Raw genomic sequence first — 26,989 nt, forward strand, 5'->3', positions numbered from 1 at the left:
CTCCATCCGAGGGCTTTGTTAGACCAAGCTACCCAAAGTTGTTATTCTTTATATAGATCCTAGGTGGAGTGGAGGTCAAGTTTCTCCAAAACACCATTTCTTACATGCAAGCTAACATTTACTGCTTGTTTGTCTGTGAGAGTTCTGGTGGGGGATCTCCAGCGTTGGAGCTTTGGTGGCATAGCGTTGCAGCTTTGTTCCCCACTCTCCATTTGATTAGGGCACTGCCATGGCAGCAGCCGCTACTGCTAATTTTTAAAACATTGTTTACAGTTTTATGTAGGAATTTCAGATACATAATTATAATTGCTCATTATCACGCTCAATACTACCAAGATCATCAGAGATTTTCTTTCACATTGTTAAGATCTTCTAAAATTCAGAATTATTAGCGGATACAGAAAAATAATTACCGACGCCCAAGCAAACTTCTTTTGAGTACCAAAATACTACATCGCCCAATCCCCCATATTCACATGGATGGAAGGAACGTGATTGTATCTCAACCCAAATCCCTAGCTGCTTGAATTGCTCATAAACAACAGCCTGATGTTGTTTGTCATGCACATGGGAGAGGCGAATTTAGCCATCAAACTGGTGTAGCCGTTTTTACAGGGATAATAATGCAAGCCACCACAATAGCCATGTTCTATATCTACTACTCAGTGATCCAAAAGTTACATGAAACACGAAGACATATAACAGTCCTTGCTTCTACTTAATCAAGATTGCCCAACTACTTAAGCACCATTCCAATAGATGACTATAGAGCTCCTTGGTGAACCATGCAAAAATGGTAAAACAAATACAAAACCCACTTTTCCCTAATAATAAATTCAACCAACATCAATTCGAACATAGCTCTTCAACATAATGCACCTCCTGATAAAAACATTTCATGCTCGCTTCAGATGCAATGTTCCCCATCTCACATTTCTACAACATTTATGACTTATCTTTCATAACCATTTCTTTCAACAATCTAAATCCCAAAATCCATAATCATATATGCCTTTTCCAACCGTACAGCATGAAATCTCCCTCTTAGTGGACAACTGGGCATATCTGGACATTACTCTTCATTTGTCATTTATTAACTGTAAAAACCTGCAAGGTGAGCATCTTGAAATCTAGTATGCAATAAGATAACCTTAAACTATTCGATATTATTAATGCTGACAATCCAATATGCAAAAAGTATATGATCATCATTTTCTTCAGCTACTGACATTTAAGTAAATCATAAGGATGACATTCACCATGTTCAGATACTGTGAGAAGAACGTAGTCAGCAAATACTATTTCTACAACATATTGGATCCGCTGGTCGGTGCGGACATCCATCTGGAGCATATAAAGAAATTTGAAACCAAATAGGGAGGAAGAAAATCCAAAAGGCCATTGTCCCATCTACTTGGTGCCAGTCATTGCAGACCTACCTACACTGGCTCCCATACAGGGTCTAATCCTCCTATCTGAGCCTCTCTTGGTTTCTATTACCCTGTTCAAACCCTTTAACTTGGAAGTCAAAAATTTGTCCTCATTAGGACTATTTCTAGCCCATTTCACAAAAGGACAAAACAATTAAGGCTTGCCTGCCTTTCTGCTCACTTAGTGTTACTCGTAAGGTCCTTCTAACCCATATCTAATTACCATTCTTAGTGCCATTCATAATCGCCTCTTCATAATCATGTAGCCCAGTTCAGTCGAAGACAAGAAGTTGTTGCAGTACCTGCTATCATTTACACCTGTAAGCTCTGCTAGTTGACAAAAGACGTAAGAGCTAAGTCTATAGTCATCTAGGGGATGATGTAATATAGATGAATATCGGAATTACAGTAATTACATTCCAACAGATCTACCAAGAAATAGCTCTAGATTATAACATATTGTTCTAAACCTTTACATCAAAATACTACTTCGAATAGAAAAGTATACACTGACTTCAAATTTGACATAAATCGTAGATCAAACACTTTTTTGCAGATATAAAGAATTGCAAGATCCATACATGAAACTTTTGATCAGTTATGTGCTGCGCTAATGTGGACATGTTGGAAAGAGAGAAACATGCTTATTTTCCCCTACTAGCAATTCATGTCTTGAGTATTGTATTAAATCTTTTTACAGATGGGTCCATTCTCTGTGATAAAAACTTCTTCATTTTACCAAAGAAAGCTGTATTAGGAATAGTCTCCCCCCAATCCCTCCTTTTAGTTCTCCTGTTATCTTCTCTGTAATTCTTTCTTCCACCACAATAGAAGTTAAGTGGCTTCAGCCTTCTTTTCCGTCCACAAAAAAAACAAAGAATTGTGACAAATAGACTATGAATGTTGCACTAGGCATCCGCTATTGTTACATGATTTCCATCGTGTCAGAATATTGTTGTGCAAACCATAACATGCCTTCGAGGTAAGTCATTATCATATAATGAGATAAGTCCCTCATTACATGATAAATCAATCCACGCCAAATGAGCTGCATCGCCGGTCATAAGAAAAAGGTGAAATGGAAAACTCCTTACTTGTTTTATATATATATATATAGACACACACACACACACATATATATATAGACACGCACATATATATAAATATTATTAGTATTATTACTATTATTAGTACTAGTAGCACTATTACTATTATTGGCACCATTACTATTATTGGAACCAATACCATTTTTGGTACCATTGCTATTTTTGGTATCATTCCTATCATTAGTATTGTTACTATTACTATTTTTAGTAATATTACTAAAAAAACTATTTTTAGTAATATTGCTATTTTTTTAGCAAAAATGCTATTTTAGCAATATTGCTATATTGCTATTTTTAGCAATTTTGTTATATTTCTATTTTTAGCAATTTTGCTATATTGCTATTTTTAGCAATTTTGCTATATTGCTATTTTTAGCACTATTGCTATTATTATCACTATTGCTATTATTAGTACTATTATTATTATTAGTAATAGCACTAAAAATAGTATGTTATTACTATTTTTAGTACTATTACTATGTTTAGGACTATTACTATTATTTGTAATAATATTAGGAGTATTACTATTATTAGTACTATTACTATTATTTGTATTATTACTATTATTAGGACTATCACTATTATTATTATTATTAGGATCATTATTGTCATTGGTATTGTTACTATTTTTAGTATTGGTACTATTTTGGTTTTATTGCTATTATTACTATTATTACTATTTTTAGTACTATTACTATTTTTCATACCATTACTATTTTTAATAATATTACTATTTTTAGTATCGTTACTATTATTAGTATTATTACACATGCCCCATGTTCTTATGGTCTGCATGCAATTATGCCCGCCGTCCATGGCAAGACCACCTGCTTCCAACATCTCCGGGACACGTGCTTGGCATCATGGGAATAGACGATCGAATATCCACACGTCACTTCAAGATTTTCGGAGCCAAAACAGCTGGCTTGGTCCGAAGCATCGAAACCCAGGATCCACACCCAAAAAATCCTCAGAATAAGTTACTTGGGTTGATCTTGAGATAGATAACGCCACCAAGCCTTAGAACATGGGTCATCACCCATTACATGCACAATGACCACAATGACCAGCCAAAAATAGGAGTGTGATTATTAATCCCATTTAGTGTGTGTCGAATGAGGAGGGGGGGGGAGAAAAAGGTGAAATGGAAAACCCTTTACCTGCTTTTTTTAACTCAAAAGCCAAATCAAACAGCATTAAATGGCTGAGTGGACAATCTTGACATAAAATCCTAAGGGCCCAAATTGAAGGAAATTTTGGTTTTCAGCCTCTATATAATTCAACCCAAGGTTCGCTGTACCGGTCGGTACCGGTCGGTACCGAGCGTACCGTACCCGTACCGATGGGTACCGGTATCGGTACACCAATGTCGGTACGGTCGGTACCGAGCGTACGGTACCGTACCGACAATCGGTACGCCTATACTAGTGCGGCACCGGTACGGGGTTCGGTACCGGTACGGCGAACCTTGATTCAACCACTACAAGCTATCAAAGCCAAGGCCAGGATCTAAAGTATATAACCAAAACCTTTGCACTCGGATAAAAAAGAGGGGGGGAGTCCCTCATTATATGATAAATCAGTTCACGCCAAATGAGTTGCATCACCGATCAGAAGTTTACGAGGCGCTCAACAATCTCATAGCACTCTAGATACGCGACTCTAGATATATTATATGATGCAATGCATAAAATATATCTTGTCCTCCATTTTAATTGCATATTTAGTTAAAAAAAACATATCCGTTCTAAAACTACATGCTATGCATTTCGTTGATCTGGATTTTTGAAAAGCCATCATGTGAGACTTCCCTCGTCAATTTGAACTAAAAACTCACCTCCGTGTTAACCCTCATAAATATGAAATAAGATCAACAAATGCTATAACACATGCAAACTAACAACCAAAAATCCTCATATTGAAGATTGATTTTTCCTGCATCTATAATAATGGATAAAATGACAAGCTACAATAAGGAACAAGCCTTTCCTTAGTAATCTAGAGATAATAAAGCATTCAATCCTAAAATAGGATGCAGTGACTGAAAATTGCAAGCTATTGCATAATCTACTTCACAATTTTAATCCAAATAATCTGATGTACTCCACTCTTTCCAGACCCTAGGCCCTTAGTATCAAAGACCCTTTGTTTATTAGGACTCCTGACATCATTGTTGGAAAACAGCGATATTATCTTATCAATTAGCGCAATTCTTACACTTGGTCCTATATATTCAATCCTCATCCTAACCTTTCTGTGTTACATTAAATCCTCCTCGATGTACACATATCTATCACCCATATTCCTGGACCTTCTTTAATTACCCAACTTCTATGAAGCTATTCTTCAAAATATAGATTGATCCAAAAGCATCTAATTCCTTCCTCAACTTAGCCCAATTCAATCAGATATTTCTAACCATCATTTTCTTTTATCATCCTCCTATAACATCATAAACATGAGAATAAATTTCCATAATAGTTGATACATCACCCTTATAATTATAAATAGATTTCAAAATTTCTAGTGTCATATCAAATTTTGTTATTTTCCATAGTCCAACTGATAGTTTCTCCAAGCACAATTATCCTTTTCAACGACATTCTCCTTCAGTTGTCTAATGGTCCAGTCCTACTTCAATAATTTCAATTATCCATTGGCATCACCATGATTTACCAAGGTTTGGTTACCCTTGCTCTTCGCACACCTAAAGTTTAATCTACATCTCTTATTTCCCCTACTCACTTAATAATTTCTAGATTTCTTTTGTGGCTTATTATTCCAGCAAATCACAATGGATTTAGAGTTTAGTATTCAGGCTTTATGATAATCATAAGGTGAATACTTACCTTTAAGGGGCTTTTTGGCCCATCTACACCAAACGAACAAAAATGAATAAAATAAAAACATTATAGAGTGGTTCCTCATGTCTATGTCCTCTCCATCCCATAAGCAACATCTTCTATATCATTAAAATCAGAAACCCAAAATCAGACAAGCAATGTATTCAAAATGTATTACCTAGGCATTTACCAGCATGGGACATGACAAAATTGAAAAGAAAAAAAAGAAAGAATATTAAATCAAACTTGTATCGCCAATTTACATCTAATAAAATCAAACTTAACAAGAAATTTCTCATCCACAAGACCAGGACGATTTAAAAAAAATTATGGAACAATCTACTTTATCTAAATCTCCTTTGTCGAACAGTTATAAAGTTACGTGTCAAAAAGGCATCATCAAACGCTCTGAATAATTCATCCAACATGAGCAGCCTCCAAGAAACATAAGCCAGACAATGATTTTCATAGCCTGTAGCTTTTCTAAGAAATTTGAATTTGCTATCAATATCCACAACCAAGTCACAATATAACTCTTAATGTAGAAACAAAAAGAAAAATCCTAGCTTCATTCAATAAGTATCTAATCAGACAAGATCGAAGCCACACTCACATTCTCATTAAAAAGAAAAGCAAAAATAGTGGCAAAAGTTCAGCTAAATAACGGGAAATCACAAAATTGTGCATGTAAAGTTCCCCCCTTTTAATGCATTAGAAGGATGCAGAGTCCGCCGCCTTTTTCCTCGGGGCCGCTTGAGTACCTAAATCAAGAACCATTTTCAACAAAAAAAAAAGAATCAACAAATCGTGTCTTTGAATAAGAGAGGGATCCCGATGAGTACCTTCACGGAAATTGGTCTTGAAGCGGCGAGGGACGTGGCGGAGGTACCTCATCCTCCCAGTCCCGGTCGTCTTCCTCCGGATCGCCTTCACGCTCCAGTTATCTACAACAAAGAAAGATCAAAACCCCAGAAAAGACCACAAGAACAGAGAGAGAGAAAGTTTGCGAGGAGGGTTGTACATTTGCGGATCCGGGCGGACGGGTAGCCGCAGGCGGCACATCGGCTCTTCTGAAGGTGGAAGCTCCGGCGCCCGCAGCGGACGCAGAGGGTGTGGGTCTTGTTCCTCCGCTTCCCGAAGCTCCCCGTTCCCTTACCCTGCGATCGGCGGCGCCGCCACCATGGACGGGCGAAGTTATGGTTTCGAAGCAATACAAGAAGAAGAGAACGGCGACGAGTGAGAGAACGGGTCTTACCATCGGGTCTGCTCCGCCGCGGATTAAACCCTAGCCAAGGCCTCCGATATCGAGCGTTTTATTTCCCGGGGACGCCAAGTCGGCACTCGGCAACCATCGATGTAGGTCTTATACACCCGAAAAAGATTTATACCTACGATCACTATTACATCTGCCCGTTAACGGCTGCAAATGAATCATCACACAAGCTGTACGTGAATGGGTTGGGCTTGGTTGGGTTACGAGTTTGCTTGAGATCACTAGGTTCAGAGGCAAGCTTCTATAAAATTCTTCTGTCTTAATACAAAGGTCTCCCTGGCCAAGATTGAATTGGTAGCAGAATTTATTCGAGCTCACTTGACTTGACTAAGAAATAAGCCCATATCAAGCTATGTCTTAGGTTAGGCTCACATACGAGCCATGCTTGAATATTTTACTCACAGATATAAGTAAAGCACCATAAATTAGGGCTCGGAGGTCTACTTGGTGCTTGGCGAACAACGATTTTGCATTCAAATCTTGGATGATGCATCTCCAAATGGCGAGACATATATAATCATAGCGTGCATGAATTCCCCCTACTTTTCCCTCGAAAAAATAACTAAAAGCACAAGTTCAATTTGACATCATCCTGGAAATAAACCAAGCGCATATGCTCGTAGTTTTTTCTGGTACATTTAAGTGTTCGTAGTTAAGTTTGACTCATGCTTGAATATATCTTTCGATATCACAAGTCAAGCTGAAGTAGGTTAGAGCACAAGCCAATCCATCCACTTATGGGTTGCATGAAGCTAGCTAGGTTGGATATGGTTGGATGGGTGCATTCATTATTGTTATCATAATAAGAAAGAACACATTGATAATTAACCACTAGTTTCTAAAAGCTTAAGTAGTTAGAGATCGATAGTCTATATAAGTTCTTAACGCCTTCCCCTCCTTCGCACACAAGTCGGACCATGCTTGTAAAGGTATAAACAAGCTAAAGCATCTCAAGATAGTAAGTCAAGATCGGCTTGAATAAATAAATGGCCCCTCAAGTGCAACCTGAACTATGTATGTGAAGGCACAAAAGAGTCACAAACATCTCAAGATAACGAGTCAAGAATAACTTAAGTAGCAACAAAGAGAGGTCACCAACCTGCAAAATCCTAATGCAAAGTCTGGACATTGAACTTTAAAGATAGTTGGACGGGAAGCCATTCTTATTGATACATGATTTAAACTCTGGCAGTGGCCTGATTTGATTGTCATATGCTAAAGAGAATCTAAAATTCAGCACAAGATAATCACATGAACTTTCAAAATATAGTTATAAATCAGGAAATAAATCATACCAGCATGCAATATGTAGGCTTACACCTTAACAAGATAAAAGCATCAACTTATTCATTAAAAAAAAAAAGTCTAAAACTTGTAGAGTTACACCTTGATAAGATGCAGTTTATGGTTGGAGCCAGTTTATGCAGCCAAGAAGCTGACGCGTGTTCAGACGCAGTTATAAAAGCATGCAGCCGGATTCTGATCAATAACTTAACGACCTCACTTTATTCATAAAAGAAGATATCTTCACCGGGTCCTTCTGAATTCCATCCGAGGCACAGATGCCACTGCTGACATCAACCCCTTCTGGTCGAAGCATAGCAGCAGCTTCACAAACATTGTCAGCATGGAGGCCTCCAGCAAGCAACCACCCGTATTTGCTTCTTATAGATGGCATTTGAAATTTCTGCCAGTTGAATCCTTTACCACTGTATAAAAACAACAAAATCTTTAAAAAACTGATTTTTGTCTCACAATCACAGCAAATCTATCCCTTGGAATGAAAAAAAAAAGGAGAAAAAGAATAGGATTTGCACAGGACTCTCTTAAAGAAGACAGTGATGGGAACACATTGGTTTAAAAAGTTGAATTATCATGTATGACCTAATATCACTACAAAACCACGAAGCCTATGACATTTTACAAGTTAACCGAGTTTTGGTACTGAAAGAATATATACTGGCTACACATCAAAAATCTCCAAGGTAGAAAGGAAACAAATCGAATCACCAAAATTCAAAGTGGTACCCAGACTTCTTTTACATGCCTACGCTACAGACAACATTTAGTTGCTTGCCTTGAGGGCTCATGACAAACAAGGTATTGAATGGCAAACAGCATAGCTTCTGAATGAATGCATCGCAAAGGTTTGAGTGATTTGAGAGAAGCATATCAAGGCATACTACTACCTGAAACTGGATCAGGAATATGCAAATACAATAATCAAAGCATGAGAAATGGAACTAAGATAGAGGTCTTTAACCTGCCACCCTTTGCGCTATCCACCAAAAGCCAATCGATCATGGAAGATTCTTTATCAGGAACATGATTGAGTATGTTTCCATTTTCATCAGCATGGAGAACATATATAATCCGATTCTCTTGCAAAAGCATTGGGAGTGCAGAACGAGAACCATCACCATGGAGCTGCGAGAAACTTCTACAATAATAAGTAAAAGAGTTCCATATGGTGATGTAGTTAAGATCAACAACAGGTACAGTGTTAAGAAAAAGGAGAAAGTTGAAAGGATAAATGATTAATACTTGCACAAATTCAAGGTTGCATGCATCAGAAGTCCGTAGTATTGTGTTTGCATCATCATCTACAAAAACTCCAACAGGCTCTGCCCCACAAGCGCGTGCAGCTTTTGAGATTTCTTTAGCCACAAATAATGAAACAGAACGTTTTGATCCCGGACAAAGAATCATGCCAATAAGGTTTGCACCAGCCTGAGCAGCCATTTCTGCATCTTTAGCAGAAGTTACACCGCACATTTTAACTATAGGATTTTTGTTGCAGCTCTTTGCAGCTGATGAGCATTTCACAGGATGAGGTACAAAAGCAGCTCTAATTGTCTTCACGTATGGAGGGCTTTTTGACAAAGAGTCCAATTGTTCTATCCCGATATAAGAGGGTTATTAGAAAAGGCAGATGATGTATATTTAAGCACATGCGAGAAAAATCAATAGTTACATTACATTCACTACAGTACAAGGCAGATGATGTATATTTAAGCACATGCGAGAAAAATAACAAAAGGAACATCAATAGTTACATTACATTACACTACAGGACAGTACAGGACAGTACACTACATTACGTTGCATTACACTACACCACATTTCAGTACATTACATTATATTACACCACATTCTATTACATTACATGTATGTATGTATGTGAGTGTGTGTATACATATGCATCACACACACATACATACATATGTACATATGTACATATATACAGATGGACATATATACATATACACATTTTGTATTATATTATATCACAAAACCAGCACTCTCTCTCTCTCTCTCTCTCTCTCTCTATATATATATATATATAAATATATATATATATACAGCTTCTAAGAAAGAAGAGACGAAAAGTACAATAAGCTCAACTCCCTTCTCAAGTTTAAGCTATGAAAATTCGGAGACAATAAACAAGTTATAGTCAGGCATTGATCTAGGAAGCAACGAAAATTCAGAAAAATTGAGACAGAGAAAGTGCTCTCTTAGGATTGATTTATAAATAGCCATTACTCACCAAAACTTAATCATAATTCATAACCTGACCAAACACCTTAACCTCCCCTACTTTTTGAACTCCTACATATGTGTCAGGTGAAGATGTTGAGACATATTGAAGCAGAAGATGAAAGGGAGGAACAATACATTTATCTCCAAGTTCCTTAATATCAATGTACGTTATACAACCACAATAAACAAACTTTATTCATCTTCCTGAGCTTTTATTTTTTAAAAAAAAAATATTTAGAATGGCAGGATTAGCTGCTCTTCACCCTCTTTCTACAAGGCCAGATTTTTTCTTTCTTTGGCAACATTAATGGCCACCCACAGTGTTCCCATCTCCTAAAAGAAGAAAACTAAAACACTAACCTAGATCTCTCTCTTTGTAATGGGATATCAACAGCGCCACCACGGCGGCAATAACAACCGCAGCGGCCATGGCTTCACCCACCACCAGCGAGTCAACAGCTGGAGCAACGCCGGCTCTATGACCGGGTCGCCGTGCGAGAACCCGGGGAGCACCGCCGGGGAGGGAGCGGACACTCCGCCGGCTGCGGAGCGGTGGCAGGACGGCGGCCACCTCCACCACCATTACGTCCGTCTCCGGCTCGGGGTGCCTCTGCTGCGGAAGGGGCTCTTCAAGAAGCACCTCCGGGAGAGGAGGCAGCTACAAGTTTGTTATCAACAGACTCCAGAAGACACGACGAACACACGATGAAAATAGAATAATCATGGAAATAGCATGCATTATCTTTGTGGAAACTTGAAGCACGAGTTTAATAGATGGTGAGAATTCTGAGAGAGTCGCGTGCATTCTTACCCGCGTGACGCCAAAATTTGAGGTGAGGAGGAAGGCTTGTGATGCTAATTGCGGTCATTCTCCTGCAATATTTTACCGTAATCTAATATTCCTGTTGTCTTTGAGGCATACGATCAAACATTTGGTGTGCCTTAAGTAGCAGGAGACATTTAGGGCCCGAGATTTCCACGCAATCGCTTGAAGGCGCGAGGGGAGAAGAAGGGGGACGCCCCGCAGGATTTAGCGGGATTCGCTGAACCTGTACGAAGAACTTAGACAGCCCGAACCGGATGTAGACAACAATGAGACTACCGTCTGGGTCCCAAAACCACGGATCAGCTTCAAGGAACACCGATTGAGACTAATCCAACCCAACAACGACGAGTCATAATCGCATCATACGCAGTCCCTGGTTCGGAAGCGATAGGGCCCGGACGAGTGCGATCACGAGGGCCACGTATTCTTTTTCATCCACGATTTAATGTTTGAAGTGTTCATTTTGATGCTTTTTTTTTTTGGGCACTTGCAACATTCCATAACACTTCTTTTTTATTTTAGCAACCGATGGCGCGAAGATTCGTCGGCTTGTGACTGTTACCAACATCAAGGTACTGACCTTAGCATCGAATGATGTACCGTGCCGACCTGAACTGCCAACCTATATGGACAAATAACAGCAACGAGCCACATGTCTTCAAATCAAAATATATTTAAGACGGTTAAAATTCATTAAAATGACAATTATGGCTCAATATATTTTGGGGGTATGTTATGGTACGGTTACAGTTGGTCGCACGTGTGGAGCAATTACTGCATGACTTATATGATTAACTCGCAGAATATATGTAATATGCGAGCTGTTAGCGGGCAATTAAGGTGCTAAGGCGCATTTCTGTCTTATTTGGCTGTAGGGGTCGACCCTCACTCTATATAAACCTACATCTTAGGAACATAGGTATGCCCATTCGTATATTGATGATTGCTCGTCTTGGCAGCTACAACGACGGCTGATAAAGCGAATGTATCATAATCAATGGATGAAATTGAAAGCCATTCTCGCGAAAGAAAAATGTACCTGTTGTGGGATGGGGTTCCCAGTTTAGTCCCACATCGGCTGATCAGCAGAAAGGTCTGTGCTTTATAATGAGGAGGCCTAAAACCTTTCCTCACGAGGCGCCTTCCCTGTGATAGTACCTGCGCGGCCCTCCGGGGAAGGACAAAACCGTGCGGGGTGGGAAGGGTGGTTCCACCCGGGGCGCCACCAGAGGGTGGACCCCCGGGAGCGGTTGACGATCCCCGATCCCCAGAGCGGACAATACCTTGCTCTACCGAGCTGAGCTGCTCCAGCACTCTCTCGTTAAAACGATGCGCTTTTTATAGGACAAAACCGTGAGGGTCGCCCAAGCCCCCTGTACGAGCTCCGCGCCTGCAGGTGGGTGCGCACCCCGTGCAAGCTCCGCGCCCACGGGGCCTGCCCAGAGCAGACAATATCTCGGGAGGGACGCAGTCGCTTTTCCTGCTCGGCCGGTGTGCGGGCTGGTGCCGGGGTGCAAACCCCGCATCAGTACCTAAGGAAATATAATCAAAGAAATGGCCTACAACTTCTTGCAGAAGAAAAAAGAAACTCATGTCGGTCTGGGAAACCGAAAAGAAGAAGTATTGCATTATACGCATCGCTGTCACTAACTTTGTTTAGTCCATGTATTGCAATATTAAAAAGGTCCATTTGCTTCGCACATGCAGATGAATATAGAGTAGCGAGACGCAGACAAGAAGCTACCCAGAGGATTAGCATGAGAAGGATCACGAGGTACCAGTGTACACAATTATGCCTTGCGACGTAAGAAGCCAAACCACGCCAAAACAACAAAGGGAGCTTCCCACCTCTTCATAAACTCCCAGACCTCCCGGCCATCTCACCTATAAGATTCGCAAGTACATTATAACCACGGTTAAAATAAGACTGAAGGAAGAGTACTTTCACATCCATAACAAGACAAGTTGCCTGTGAGAAGTGGAAGGAGGGATGAGGCAAGGAATTTGTCCCTTGCGCTTGGCTGTGAGGGGCAGCAACTGAGGCCCGTTTCAGGAGGTGTTTGCAAACCTTTGAAAGCTTTTGGGTGGATAAGGTGATTTGTAACTAGAGAAACGAGTGTCAACATTTTTCTTTTTTTCTTTCTTTTTCACTCATCGCCTCCTCTTCGGCCTTTGGCTACGGATGCACTGCTCCTGCCTTTCGGAGGGACCGGATCTAGTGGAACAGCCAAGTAACCACTCGCTACATTATCTCTTTGCATTTAAACAATTCAAAATCCACTGGATCTGGTTCCCAAGATCTCATCTTTGTCTGCGCTCTCACAGTTAAAAGCCATTGAACAGGAAAAGTACACGGCAACATGAGACGTACAAGGCAGAAGAGATTGTGCTCTCTAATCCCTCAACAAGATTAAAAGAAAAAACATGGGAAAGAAAAGGTACATGTGCTCTCTCTTACTGCCATTTACTCTTTTTTTTTTTTTTGTTCTCTCGTTATACTTAGCATCATAGACAAGCAAGGAAGAGCAGACGAGGATTTCAAGTCAACGCACTTTTTTATTGTTGCTGTTAAAATTGATTATTTGATTGATTGATTTTGTCAAACTTAGTCGACCTTACCAAACTTCACCTTGATTGATTTGTGATTAATTATGTCAAACTTAATCGGCCTTACCAAACTTTATCGGTCTTTTAGTATACAATTCTCTTCTCTAATTCATATTTTTCAACTATTCCAATTATTTAAGCTTCTTGAAAATCAATATTTAATACTTAATTAACTGTTATAATGGTGTTATTAACCTTTATAATAGGAATAACAATTCGTACAAAAAAAATGACTGTAGTAAAGGCTGAAGCAAGTAATTATCCCTCAACAAGATTAAAAGAAAAAACATGAGAAAGAAAAGGTACATGTGCTCTCTCTTACTACCATTTACTTCTTCTTCTTCTTTTTTTTCGTTCTCTCTCGTTACACCTAGCATCACACAAGCAAGGATGTGCAGTAATTGACAAAAGGGAAAGTAAACAAGGATTTCAAGTGAGCGCACCTTTTTATTGTTGCTGTTAGAATTTATTGATTGATTCATTTATTGTGCCAAAATTAGTTGATCTTATTAAACTTCATCTCGATTGATTATGCCAAATTTAGTCGGTTGTACTAAACTTTGCCGGCCTTCTAGTACTATATAAAGATTACTCCTGTATATTGTAATGGACGGGCAGAAATACAATTTTTTTTTCTAATTCATATTTTTCAACTGTTCCAACTATTCAGGCTCCTTGAAAATCAATATTTAATAATCAATTTACTGTTATAATGATGTTATTAACCTTTATGATAGGAATAACAATTCGTACAAAAAAAAAAAAGAATGACTGTAGTAAATGCCGAAGCAAGTAATTATCCAGTTGCAAAACTGTTTACAACGTAACATTTTTATTTTAGAACTAAAAGGAGAACCCTTAAACTATTGTAGCCACGGATCTTTTTAACCCTCGAAGGATGCGCTGCAGGATCTGAGAGCAGCCCAACATGCTTCCTTTTGATTAACGACATTTTATTCCCTAGGTTTGGTCCTGTCAAAATTTTACGGATAGGCGAGTCATGACCGACCTAATCGTGTCGTGCCCGTACCAAATGCGCTTCTTGTTCCCTCTAGCGACAGGCACCGTCCTAACAGCGAAAAGATTCGCTTTATGGATACCTTCCTCTGCTTCCCCCTTCAAGAAGTAACCATGCTGTTTTTCACAAGAAAGAAAGAGGAAAAAAACGGTGAGAGAGAAAGCAAGGGAGATCAGAAGGATCCATGGACAAGAGCAGCAACATCGGCCATCGGTTGAAGCATCGAATAGCTCAGATGCTTCTCAGCTCCTCCTGCACGACCACCGGTATAATAAACTTCTCTGATAAAATCTCTCACGAGCCCGTCTTCCCCGCCAGCAACCGCCATGTCCACCATCGAGGCAAGCTCGACCATCTCCCGCATCGCATGGCTCCCGTCGTGCAGGTCTCCATTGATTGCAGCAGCCGCAGGTCCGTTCGTGCCCCCAGCCCGAACCTTCCCCTGACTACAGAGCAGGGGAAGAGGAATCAGAAGAAGGAGAGGAGAGTTACGGAAACTGGAGTTGTCTACGAAACTGGAGCAGGGGAGGGGAGGAAGTGCCCTCCTGCGTCGCCTTCTTCTCCCTCCAATGATCACTACTACTCCCACTCCAAAGAGAGGAAGAAGGCAATGGCTAAGAAGAAGGACAAGTTTGCAACCGAGAAAAAGACGCTGCTTTCCAATGGTTATGGATTTAGCAGCTTCTCTTCGAGCGGCTCCAACTATGAATATGGCTTCTTCAGCGGTGAAGAAGGGGAGGAGGAGGAGGAAGAAGAGAAAGAGACGCGGACCCTTTTCTCGTCCAAGAGCTTCTCTTCCGACTCGTCGGACTTCTACCACCGTGCTTCATCCAAGAAGAAGACCAAGAACAAGAAGTCCACCAGGCGACCGCCGAGAAAAGACGCGAGCGGGGAGGAGGAGGAGGAGATGGCGGCGGCGGTGGCTCGGAGCGTGTCTGCGGTGGTGAAACGATCGAGCAATCCATACGAGGATTTCCGGAGTTCGATGTTGGAGATGATCATAGAGACGCAGATGAGTGAACCCGAGGAATTGGAGCAGCTCCTCCACTCCTTCCTCTCCCTGAATCCACCTTCCCATCATGCGGTCATCCTCGAGGCCTTCGCCGGCATATGGGAAGCCATCTTCGGCGAGTTATGATCTCTTCCATTTGCCATGTTATCACAATGTTTTTGTTCTCGTCCTAATAGCATTGCTTTCTAACTGTAATTCTATGTTTCAAGTTCTAGTGTTTTGCTCTGAAATATATCATTGTTCCTCCGCTATTAATCGTGAACTTTGTGCTATAGATCAAGAAAAATAACAGTGATAGGCGATCTCTCTGAGAAGAGGAAGATGGAGAGAGAGTCCTCGCAAGCTTTAAGTTCTGTTTTGCATTGTGTCGTTTAATGGCAGAAAGGAAGGAAGAGGTTGTAGCGTTGGACCCTTGTGGAAACGCCGGTTAGAGAAGAGAGGAGTCCGGGTTCCCTGAGATCAATTGGGAATCCGGGACTTGTTAAATGGCTCGGCGTCGTGCATTTCAATAAATTAAAGCGATTTTTGTTGCAGTCTGCTTGAATTTTCCGCACAAAACGATCATAATACGCCATGATTCTGGTCTTAATACTTGTCTTCACCGGAGGCATTTCCGATCCCATGGTCAGCGCCCGTGGCTTTGGGAGGGGTTTCCGGGACAAACAGCTGTGGCACATGCAACTGCTATACTTTTTATTATTTTTAAAGAAAAATTTAAAGTTTCCAGGGACTGTGTTATGTGCCGCTTATTGTGCTGCGAGGGAGATCCTCCTAAGGACGGTTTTGTGAGGATGGATCCAATAGATTTTGGAGAGAAGGGGGACAGTGATTATCACCCACTGCTGAACAACATCAGGGCCATGGTTTGCGAGAGGATGGCTATTTGGACGCAGCATGTATTTCGAGAGACCAATAAAATAGCCAATTGGGACAACAGTATCATGCAAAACATTTAAGAGTTGAGTATGTTACCGTATGCACATCATTCGACAAATTTTAGCCAAAGCAATTGGGACTGAAGATTGGTTGTTGGTGTCGAATTTCCCTTTTAAGTGCTTGAGTCTTGACTGCCTAATCTACCACTTTGTTTCCTTGCATCCTTATATGTGTAGCTTTGATTGCATATATGATATACTTTCTTGACCGAATGTATTGTAACAATAGGTTAGTTTGTAGATGCCATACATTGTTTGAATCAGAGCGGCGACATATATCCTGTGCATCGAGCATGTGAAACGTTAGGAAAAAAAATGATTTTGAGATTTGGATTTATCAGTAGTTAAGTATTTGCAAGCTAAATCATGTTCAAAATTCAAATGATGAAAATATCAGGCAATGGAAGCCATCACCATTTAAGAAAATTGGCTATTTAGTGAGTCTAGTGGGATGTGCACATAACTAGTAAATTTATGATTTCTTTAAAGAATAAAAAATATCATGCTTTTGAGTAGTTTGATAATTAGGCTTTGATTTTGAAAATAATAAATATTTTAAAAAAATTTAGCATCTGTCCTTTGTTTGATGGTCATTAATGATTATCTTTCTATAATAAGCCTTTTCACCTTTAGTAGTCTACAAAATGATGTTTTTTTTCCCGTAGACAAATGCCGATTTTACAAAAACATGGTTGATATATAAAAGGACAAAAATATTTTTTGGGTGAAAAAAAATGATGCTAGAACTAAGTGTCAAAATTAAAATACAAAAAATAGAAGTGGAAATAAATGTGAAGTAGGAGCGAAGCTGTTTAATTATATAAAGTCGTATCCCTTTCTGGGTGAACTACTTTATAACTCTTTTTTTTTTTAATACAACAACATCTCATATTCGTCGGATATGAATGCGGTAAATAAAATCAGAGAATAAATAGCTACGAAGAGACTCTGGCGCAAATATGTGGTCGATTTAGATAAAATCTTCTAAATAATGTACAACAAAGGAGGCAATTTAGGATTTTCTTTTTTTTGAAAAACAAAGTAAAGCCATTGCTGGCGGTCACAAGACTTTGATTTTTTTTTTCTTTGCTTTGATCGCGTGTGCAATCAAGTTTAGACTGGTGCAAGCATGATACCACGGACACGATTTTCTCTTGGCTCATGTGTTTAGAGTCAAACCTAATCAATGAACTGAATTGTTTAGGACATGTCAACTCCATGAATAACGATGGTTAGGTTGCTATTCACAAATCAAAGTACAGGGTCAACTGGCAGTATTATGGATGTGTTCAAACAGGAGTTCCATGTCGCTCTAAAACACCAAGGTCGAGCAATACCCAATTGGTCTGGTGGGTTATATATTGATTTGATTCAATAATTTAAATGTAGTCCTAAATCAGTTTTCCAATCTAACTGGTTGGTCTGATCCAATTTTGAGAACTTTGCCGCTAGTTCATTCGGGTAGGCCGAGTCAAGCATAATCCAAACCCAACCCGATGCAGTCCAATCTTGGTTAAAATTGGGCCTGGATTTGCAAAAGCATCAAGCTATTTTTTTCTATCGAGAAAATTAATAATTATGCGAGAATGTGACAATATCAATTCTACTACCAATTTTGTCGACAAGAGCATAGTTCCATCTTGATTGTGTGAGAATAAGTTGCCCTAGTTCGAGTTGATTTATCTAACGCTAGATCTATAATAGTCATGATCAACACATCTGTTAGGAGATGGGAATACACACACACACACACCCAATCCAATTATTCAAACTGATCAATCTTTTGACTCAGGCGAACCCATGAGCCTAAAACATCAGTCTGGTACGCCCCAATCATGTAGGGAACCTTATCCATGCTTCAGTTCCGGCCCGGTAGGAGTTGATGCGGCTAGTTTGGGCTATTGTCACCATAATTGCTTAGTATCACGCAGAGCTCCAAAAAAAAAAAAAGAAAAAAAAAGAAAAAAAAGAGAGGAGGTAGCACCTTGCACCCATATAGAACACTCTTTCCATTACCCATATAGCTCATTAGATTCAACCAAAAGAAGGGAGAAAAGAAAAACCTCACCCTAACTTTCACCATGTGTGCCATATGCTTGTGCGCCACATCAATCGCCTCATATGCTTTCTGCGAGCTCTATTCATCATATGTTTGTATCGGTGATTGGCCTCCCGCATGAAAACGAGATGATTGGCGTGGTGCATAGACTTGCAGTCCCAAAAAAAATTGCTAATTTTAAAGTCCTATTTAGGTATTTATGTAGCAATCAGATATGTTAGTACGATTGACCAATGGTTTTCAAAGGCTTGCCAAATCCAACCTGTTGCTGGAAATTTGGACCCGGGGGTGGCCGCAGACCGACGAGGAGGAGCTTCGGCGAGAGTGGTGGGTGGCGGTACGTCGGCGGGCTGTGTCCTTCGGAGGACCTGCAAGAAACCGGTGGCCGGGGTTTCCGGCATCGGCCCTTTGATGCTTAAATCAGAGGAGGGCTTAATTTTGGAGAAGGAGATGGACTGTATGTAGAAATCCGAAGCCCTCCCTTGGGAGGAAGAAGCCCTCCTTTTATAGGAGTGGCAAGGTTACCTGTGATGTGACTGGGCGAATTAAAAGGTTATCGTCACGATTGGATGTGGGCGTGTGAAGTAATGAGTTGCCGTGGATGGCCCGTTCCCATCATGGAAAGAGATGGCGCGCAGCCAGAGCATGCTTGTGGTGCGCAGTGCAGTCCATTCTTGGGAATGGTGAGGCGTTGACAGTCGTAACAGGGTATGATCCCTGATTAATATGTCGTGGCGTGGCCGGTAAGTAAAGCATGGTGCGATGAGCCTGCTGCAGCGCATGGCTGCAGCATGTGGACGACGAGGTCGGCCTTCTGAGGTCAGTTCGGCCTTCTGTGCTTGGCCTTTTGTGCTCGGCAGCCTTCTGAGCTCGACCTGCACGAGCTCGGCTCGGACTGCATGAGCTCGACCTGCACGAGCTCGGCTCGGACTGCATGAGCTCAGTCTACACGAGCTCGGCCTTCTGAACTCGACCTGCATGAGCTCGACTCGGTCTTCGGAACTCAGCTCAGCCTTCTCGGCTCGGTCTTCTGAGCTCGGCTCGGCCTGCATGAGCTCGGCTTGCATGAGCTCGGCTCGGTCTTCTGAGCTCGGCTCGGCCTGCATGAGCTCAGCTTGCTGTCGAATTTGGGTGCTTTAATTGTATTTGTGGGGTGGTCCATTTTTTTCCTCAACACAACCCAAGTCCAAGAGCCAAGAGGCCTTCTCCTGTTGTAAAATTCGGGTTAGGGAAATCCAATCCAACCCAAACAGGCTCGAAGAATGTGCAGTCGAGCTGCCCGAGCATGTTATGAATGCCCGTGCTCCCGCGGCACATTTTTGAACTACTAAGAGGTCCGCATGAATTGCCTCTTATTCTCGCTTGACTAAAGTTGAACTTATTCTAATAGTTCAAAAAACTAGAAAATCAAACTCTAATTCATGATCTATAAATATAGAAACAAAAACATTTAATATACTACCAAATATATTATTACTTTATGTTTTGTGAAGGAAAATATGTTATCACTCTTTGAAACATAACACTCTACTGATCAAAAATGATATGAAACATAACATTCTAACTAAGAATTCAATCAATTTTTTTTTTTTTTTTACATTATTATTCTATATATTTGTAGGTTGAAGTTTAGTCGAGGTTAAGCCATGTTCTTATGTTCTTGTCAACAACATTAATAATAGAAATCCATGGTAATACTTTTTTATTTTTTATCTTTTATCTTTTTTTATCTTTTTTTTACCCTTCACTCATTATCCATTTCACTATTAATTGCCTTTCAAAATACATAATAAATTAGTTCTCTTAAAAAAATCTTGAATTGGATTTAAACTTTGATTTGACCTGATTCGGACCTGAACGACTAAGGGGCTCTTAAAAATTATCCATAAACCCCATCCTAGGTTATTTGGTTGCTTAATGTTTTGGATATAGGCTCAAAATCATGACTCAGGACAACCAGATTGGGGCCAAGTCATGCTTGTGGGCCTAAGTGATGGGCCCAGTCAAAACAAAGCTATAGTCATTTCCGCAGGCACTCATGACCCAATTTCTCTGATGGCGTCCATTGCCGACCGTTCTGAGAGGCTGCTGAGGTGTTATGGCAGCAGCTAAAGGACCACATATTGCGCAATAGGAGGCACTTAAAAATAAGAAAATTTGAGAATGATTAACTTGTCAAATAAAAGAAAATGGTTTCATGATTAAATCAATGATTAAAATCTTTTCATTATATGAATGGCTAGAAAACAAATAAACCAGGAAATAACAAAGAAATAGGCAAACTGAGGCGAACTCATTCATTTGGGCTGTAACAAGGACAGTAAATTGTAGTTTCTCACAAATTATACAACATGTAAAATGGGAAATAATTGATCTATGTTAATGCTTCAAATGACTCTAGCTCTAATGGTTGCTGGTAGAGCATTATTAGCTGACCTTTGTACAAGCTCCAATGGTTGCAAGAATTTTCATATTTGGCATGAAACATCATGTCATTTATATTTTATGATTCGATTTGAGCAGTTAATGAAGATTATAAGGATGAGCTTTTTCCATAAAGCATTGTTGAAAAATTGATCAACTCAAGTGATTGTCAATAAAAGATTGTCATTTTCTTCCATACAAGGTGCCCCATACTGCTTTCAAGTATCATGAGAAAATGATGTTACTAAAGAAAATGTGGATGGAATGGTGACGGTGGCTCGAATTGACTTTAGTTTTGTGGGAGTAGCCTTCCATGGAACCAATCATTTAGTAGGTTCTGTAAAGATAACCCTAGATTAGTGCTACAATGCTTGTTTGCGGTAAGCTTTTGTAATAAGGTTGACTTCACCAAAGTCTCCTTATTCTGCGTCGAGGTCAATGGCTTCGTGTTCTAGGGATTGCCAACCTATAGACTCCCTATCTTGGTCCCACATCACATTGAAATTCAGAACCCCTGCTTGCCATCATTCATCGTGCTTAATTCAAAAATTAGGACTCTACAGTTGAGAGTTTTTTGAAAAGGTTGTTAATTTACTAAAAGAAGAAATTAGGATGAGAATGAAAGTTGCACTTTCATTAATATTTAGAATCACAGTTATCTTATATTCATTTTCAATCGGCATGCAAAAATCACAAAATATTATTATTCTACTGTAAATCAAAAAAAAAAAAAATGGCTGAAGCGGATGCCTCATACATGTTGGTACGAATACATCCAAAAAAATCAAAAAATAACAAGTTCCAGAGTGCACCAGATAATTTTCTCTTTTCTAGCCATAGAGTCTCTACATAATGGTTAGCCACATACGAGGCTACCTAGTCTACTACTCCGATGACCTCATGATATATGTACTTTGCTTGCAAGGCATTCCACCCCGATCATGTCCTGAATATCCCTTATTCATTGAACCTTTTTTACTCGTGGAATGCCATTTTTCTACAAACTTCTCCACTTATCATTACATGCAACCTCTATCTTAACATTATAATTATTTTGGAATGCCATTTTCCTGCAAACTTCTCCACTTATCATTTCATGCAACCTCTATCTTAACATTGCCATTATTTATCATATTCTCGGGGATTCATTAATCTTTAAATCTAAAACTAACTTTAGGCGCCCCTGCTTGTGTAATAAGTAGTATGATTATTCTTTTAATAAAAAAAGTTTTTTCTTTTCATTGTTTCCGGTCTGATTCTCAGTCCACTAACTGCGACCCTCATCTTCGATGCTCTTTCCAATTGTAGAAGTATATATTTTCCCCTCTTTTTGGTGGACAGCCAGGGAAGCAATCAAGTAGGCGTCATAAAGTTGGAATCAGACTCCCTCGTCACTCGGGCCCATAGAGGAGGGATTTCTATGCATGCAGAACTTTTGGCACGCACGCTAAGCCGGCGCTTTATCCGCGCATTGATGCTTTGGCAATTGAATCTGTACTCCACTTTCTGCCACTAATGGTTCCTTGTATGAATCTTAATATTTCTTGCTTCCAGATTACGGTGGAGTTGGTCCCCTCCCACCGTTGAATTTTTTATCTACTCAATCCCTAAAGCTATACAAATAGTGTGAGTTGCCAAACTCTATAGATTGTAATCTCTCCCGACAGCTTACATCAAGATTGCAGCAGGAGCTTTTTTGTCATTTGCTTAGCTTGTGTCCTCCTGGAATGAGGACAAGGGACAACTTTCTGCTTTTAGTAATACCAAGTTTCTCTGAATCTGGGCATCCTGAAAAGAATGGGGGACCTGAAAGCATGCAGCAACAAATCACAGTTTAGTTGATTCCATGACCCACCAATCACTCTTTAAAATGATAGATAATACGGCACAAATGACTTCTGGGGCCTGCTATTAATTTCCTTGCAAAAGATTCAGGAGAAGTGGAGGAAGTGACGGAAAGTATATTCCTAAGGCCTATTAACTTCAGCCTTGATAGGGATGAGGCGGTCTTATTTATTAGTTCATGGTGTTCTTGAATTGATGTATCACCCATGACAGAATGATGTAGACTTTGGAGTGATTTTGTTATTCCAAAGTTAAAAAAAGTTAGTTTCCAACCTTTTTGAGTAATGAACAATCATTGCATTTGATGTGAGGACGAACTTCTCCATGTAAAGCCTACAAAGGGGGGGATTAAGTTGTATGGAATTATTTAAGTACTAGCTTTATATTTTATTTTTGTATTTTTAAAGAATAGCATGCAATACATAATGCGCATAGAGAAATTAAATAGCAGAAGTAAAATGTACTCATACATGCAATACCAGAGATTTGCAAGCTATAAAGGGTTTTTAAATTTGCAAGCTCGAGCAATTTCAAGTGAGGCAAATTGTTGAGATTGTTTAGAAAATTATGTTAACAAGATAAAGGAAAGGACCAGTTGATGAGGAAGAAGAAGAAGGATGAGGTAGTTTAACCAAATACCAGACGAAGTAATTCTTTTATCCCCAGAGACTGGAAGAGAAATCTGCCTGTGCTATGATTGCTTAGTTCCAGATTTTGATGATGCACTATACAAGAATTAAATCCAACATCTTCACTTGCTTAGAGGTGAGATGTAACGACCAGGACAAACTCCAATCTGCAGTTATTTCATGTAACAGTACTTAAATCCAAAGATTTTATTCATAAAGCAATTAGATCATGATGATTAATTGATTACCAAAATACTTGTGTTTATACTTGTTTGCATGAGATTTAACACAAAAACTGCTTCAGTTGAATCTAGCATCTCGGCACTGAACTTGCTGCCTTGCATATGCTATTTGTTTAAAATATATAACAACTGGATGTTATAATTCATGGCTAGGGTTGTAATAGAAGATGTACATGGGAATTATTTTGATATCTAATGTCCTTATAATCCATGATGTTTTGATCATTCAAAATTGTGTATCTAATTATCACTGTCGGCATTATCTTCTAATTTTGAGAAAATTGGATGCTGCATGCGAACAATGACGCAGGGTGTTAGGGCTACAAAGAAGGCTATGAGGATGTACGTCCACCTTAATTTAGATCTGTCTCATAGTTTGTTTTGATACTCAAATGGGAGCTTGTTCAACTTGTTGAATAGTTTAACAAGTCTAGTTATAGGCCACTATCTTTTGTAAAAAAATTTTATTGTTCTTTTATATATTTTTTTGCAAATCTTTTATAAATAGTTTTTATAAATTTTTCTTTTTTAATAAAGACTGGGTGGCTTTGCCTCTCCCTTCATAAAAAAAAGAAGAAGAAAAAAAGAAAACTCAAATGGGAGCTACATCATGCAGAACGGCATATTACGTGTACACTACGATCGAGACATTTGTATCAGGAAGTCCAGAGGGAAAGGATGGCAGTCCAGAGAGGAAAAACTTGGAGAAATAATGTATAGGAAAAGTGGTTCAGTTGAGGTTCGAACAAATATATGCTCTATTTCTTTGGAGAAGGGTTGGCGCACAGGAAAAAGTTCCCCACCTGTCTCTTTGTGCTTTCGAGCTTTCAATGCTGGTAATCCGTTCTTTAACGTTAAAATAAATTTTTCTAAGTCAAACATGGTAACGTAGCCCGATCGAGATGGGCAGTAATTCCCAAGAATATTATACGAAGAATTTGCTTTATGATTAAAAAAAAAAAGCACAATAAAGCCTTGAATTCTAGCTCCTGTGACTTCTTAATAAAGATATCCACTACATAGTTTTATGAGAAGATAGGTTCTTCGGCTTTTTAAAGGGGGCATTATTAATTGATTATTATAGATATAAATATATATATTAAATATTGGAAACTACACAGCATACTCATCTAGCATTAGTACCAAAAAGATCCTTTTGAAAGTTTAGTGCTGCTTAATTTTATTGGTTTCCACTTAAGATGCTTCACTCTTTCACCTTTACTAATGGCTAAGTTTATATTCTAATGATCTACCTAATTTGAATATGATGCCAGCAGTACGTACGGTTGCTTGCTCGAGAATAATTAACATAATAGCATGTAATGTTCTCACATTTTGTAACGATGCATAACCTGCATCTAGCCAGCCCGAACTTTCCATGTTTCATGGCATTACATTTTTTTGAGAATATTAAACATGCCATTGCAATCTTGATTAACGTGGCCAGCGTACTTGCTGCTCAAAGTAGGGTGGATCTTTGTCCCATTTGAACATTCCTGTTAGAATAAACTGATCCTTAACTTACCGTCAAATACAGCGAACTAGTCCCCATGAAGGTTCCTCTGTACCTAATGACATATAGAATAAGTTAGTTCCAATCACAATTAGTGGCAAACAGAATTACTGATCTTTTTCTTAGTTGTTTCAAAGTTGAAACAAGACATCCAAGGCAAGATAACAGATGCAGTATATAGGAATAGGTGAAGAAGGTTCCTAAAGCTGACACCAAATTAATGGTTTCAATGAATGCCAATATTCATCGTTTTATTTTATGAGTCATATATCAGACAGTCATCTATGCATGACAATGATCATCCCGTGTGCTATTTTATACATGGACTGAGGTTGCTCTAGCTCGGGTGGGTTCAGGATGTATCTTTTGTGTGAGTGAATGGTCGATCCTCTTTCTTCCTTCCGTCTGTGCAGATCTCGAAGTGGTCATTGTGCGATCCAACGATTGATGTCGCAAAAAAACGAGTCATTCTTTCAGCGAAAGTAACAACCCAAACCTTTCTAGCTCCATGTACTTTTGGAAATGTAGGAGCTGCATGATGAATTATTTGCTTCTAACTTTGTAATAGTTAAGCTTTCATAGAAGGGTCCAAGCTTTTGATTTTCTTCTTTCCTGTACCCATAATAATGGGAGAAGGCTTGTTTGCATTTGCTTGGTGCCAATAGTTAATGTCCAAGCATCATCCAAGGTTTCATTTAAAATGTCAGTTTAAAATTTTGAGAACATGTAGAGATTGAGGCGTTCACATGCTGACCATGGCAAGGAAAATGTTGTTAACTAGGTGGGGAGTAGCAATCATTTGGTTGCCTAGTGATGAACTATTGCCCATTGTTTGGATTTTGTGCATGTCAGCATTAATTTCGTGTTTTATGGGTTCTTTAAGGCGAGTCCCAGTCTCAGAAGGCCATGGTCCCTCTCCTTTTACCTAAAACTTTTCAGCTGCCATATGGATTCCATATTCTGATAAAATTTTTAACTACTTTAATCACTACTTTTTCCTCATTTCACTATCTTCTTCTATGAAACAACCCTTTAATCCCCACAGGCTATACCTCGTTTCCTCCCAGCTAGTTATTCTTTTAATAGTTTTATTATGCGATCTTTGCAAAGGCTGTTTATGCACCGCCGACAGTCGAATTAAGTTATATTTCTGATCGAGGAAATCTTGAGATCATACCATCTTTTCTGTAATAATAAAATCAATATCTTATATTGCTTATTGAATAATAGAGAGCGAGCAAAATTTGTTGCAGCAGAATCAGCTCAAGCAGCTGTGCATTTGGTACTCATCAAACGGAGTTGGATTAATTACCCAGTGATGCATCAAATGCCTTTGTTGTCGCATAATTTCTTTTGGTGCCATTTGCAGGAAGTTGTCAGCCATTATATTATAGAAATTTTTTTTTTTTGCCCTTTTTTTTTTATACTAGATGGCTTGGAGGATGTAAATCATGTAATGAAAGATGAGGAATGCCATATCTCTCATTGCTGTAGGATTTTTTTTTCTTTGTTAAAAAATAAGCATTTAATTTCCAGCATTTTACAAACAGGATTGTGTATTAATAATTGCACCGGTTTTCTGTTTGGAGGAGGTTCCGAATGGAAATCCAAAGTGGGGTTCTCCAAAATGTTTGTCATTGTTAATTCTGCTCTCTTTTTATTGTTTGGAACAGTTGGTGGCACC

General features: G+C 39.3%; 3 protein-coding genes across 4 annotated transcripts; 1 reads left to right on the forward strand and 2 right to left on the reverse strand.

The window, feature by feature from the left end:
- Positions 1-5,821: 5,821 nt before the first annotated feature.
- LOC103708991 (Zinc-binding ribosomal protein family protein) lies at positions 5,822-7,613 on the reverse strand. Its single transcript, XM_008794127.5, has 4 exons — positions 6,635-7,613; positions 6,401-6,536; positions 6,222-6,323; positions 5,822-6,140 (listed from the first exon to the last, which is right to left on the reverse strand). Exons 1-4 carry the CDS (start codon positions 6,635-6,637, stop codon positions 6,091-6,093), a joined length of 291 nt encoding a protein of 96 aa, XP_008792349.1. The 5' UTR covers positions 6,638-7,613; the 3' UTR covers positions 5,822-6,090.
- Positions 7,614-7,759: 146 nt separating this feature from the next.
- Positions 7,760-11,510, reverse strand: LOC103709028 (N-(5'-phosphoribosyl)anthranilate isomerase 1, chloroplastic-like). 2 transcript variants are annotated; one of them, XM_039131166.2, is made up of 4 exons: positions 11,007-11,481; positions 9,197-9,549; positions 8,916-9,079; positions 7,760-8,361 (listed from the first exon to the last, which is right to left on the reverse strand). In XM_039131166.2, the coding sequence occupies exons 1-4, from the start codon at positions 11,062-11,064 to the stop codon at positions 8,136-8,138; spliced, it is 801 nt and encodes a 266-aa protein (XP_038987094.2). In that variant the 5' UTR covers positions 11,065-11,481; the 3' UTR covers positions 7,760-8,135. The 2 variants fall into 2 exon arrangements, with proteins under 2 accessions (XP_038987094.2, XP_089781715.1); XM_089925589.1 differs by having other exon boundaries at positions 7,980-8,361; positions 10,556-11,510.
- Positions 11,511-14,527: 3,017 nt separating this feature from the next.
- LOC103709029 (uncharacterized) lies at positions 14,528-16,191 on the forward strand. The gene has a single exon (XM_008794183.6). The coding sequence runs from the start codon at positions 14,831-14,833 to the stop codon at positions 15,782-15,784; it is 954 nt and encodes a 317-aa protein (XP_008792405.4). The 5' UTR covers positions 14,528-14,830; the 3' UTR covers positions 15,785-16,191.
- The last annotated feature ends 10,798 nt before the right edge of the window (positions 16,192-26,989 follow it).

This window comes from Phoenix dactylifera, chromosome 9 (assembly GCF_051530095.1).
Source record: "Phoenix dactylifera cultivar Ajwa chromosome 9, Ajwa_hap1_PhDact_Kaust_v1.1, whole genome shotgun sequence".
In the NCBI taxonomy this organism is placed as follows: domain Eukaryota; kingdom Viridiplantae; phylum Streptophyta; class Magnoliopsida; order Arecales; family Arecaceae; genus Phoenix; species Phoenix dactylifera.

What these genes read in the sequence shown, in the direction of transcription:
- LOC103709028 (XM_089925589.1), bottom strand. Translation starts at nt 10,778, where the DNA reads ATGGTGGTGGAGGTGGCCGCCGTCCTGCCACCGCTCCGCAGCCGGCGG. An exon ending in TTACAAAGAGAGAGATCTAG is followed by an intron (nt 9,550 to 10,555) that starts GTTAGTGTTTTA and finishes ATATCGGGATAG; the next exon opens with AACAATTGGACTCTTTGTCA. An exon ending in GCAACCTTGAATTTGTGCAA is followed by an intron (nt 9,080 to 9,196) that starts GTATTAATCATT and finishes AGTTTCTCGCAG; the next exon opens with CTCCATGGTGATGGTTCTCG.
- LOC103708991 (XM_008794127.5), bottom strand. An exon ending in GTCCGCCCGGATCCGCAAAT is followed by an intron (nt 6,324 to 6,400) that starts GTACAACCCTCC and finishes TCTTTGTTGTAG; the next exon opens with ATAACTGGAGCGTGAAGGCG. An exon ending in CAAGACCAATTTCCGTGAAG is followed by an intron (nt 6,141 to 6,221) that starts GTACTCATCGGG and finishes TTCTTGATTTAG; the next exon opens with GTACTCAAGCGGCCCCGAGG.
- LOC103709029 (XM_008794183.6), top strand. Translation starts at nt 14,831, where the DNA reads ATGGACAAGAGCAGCAACATCGGCCATCGGTTGAAGCATCGAATAGCT.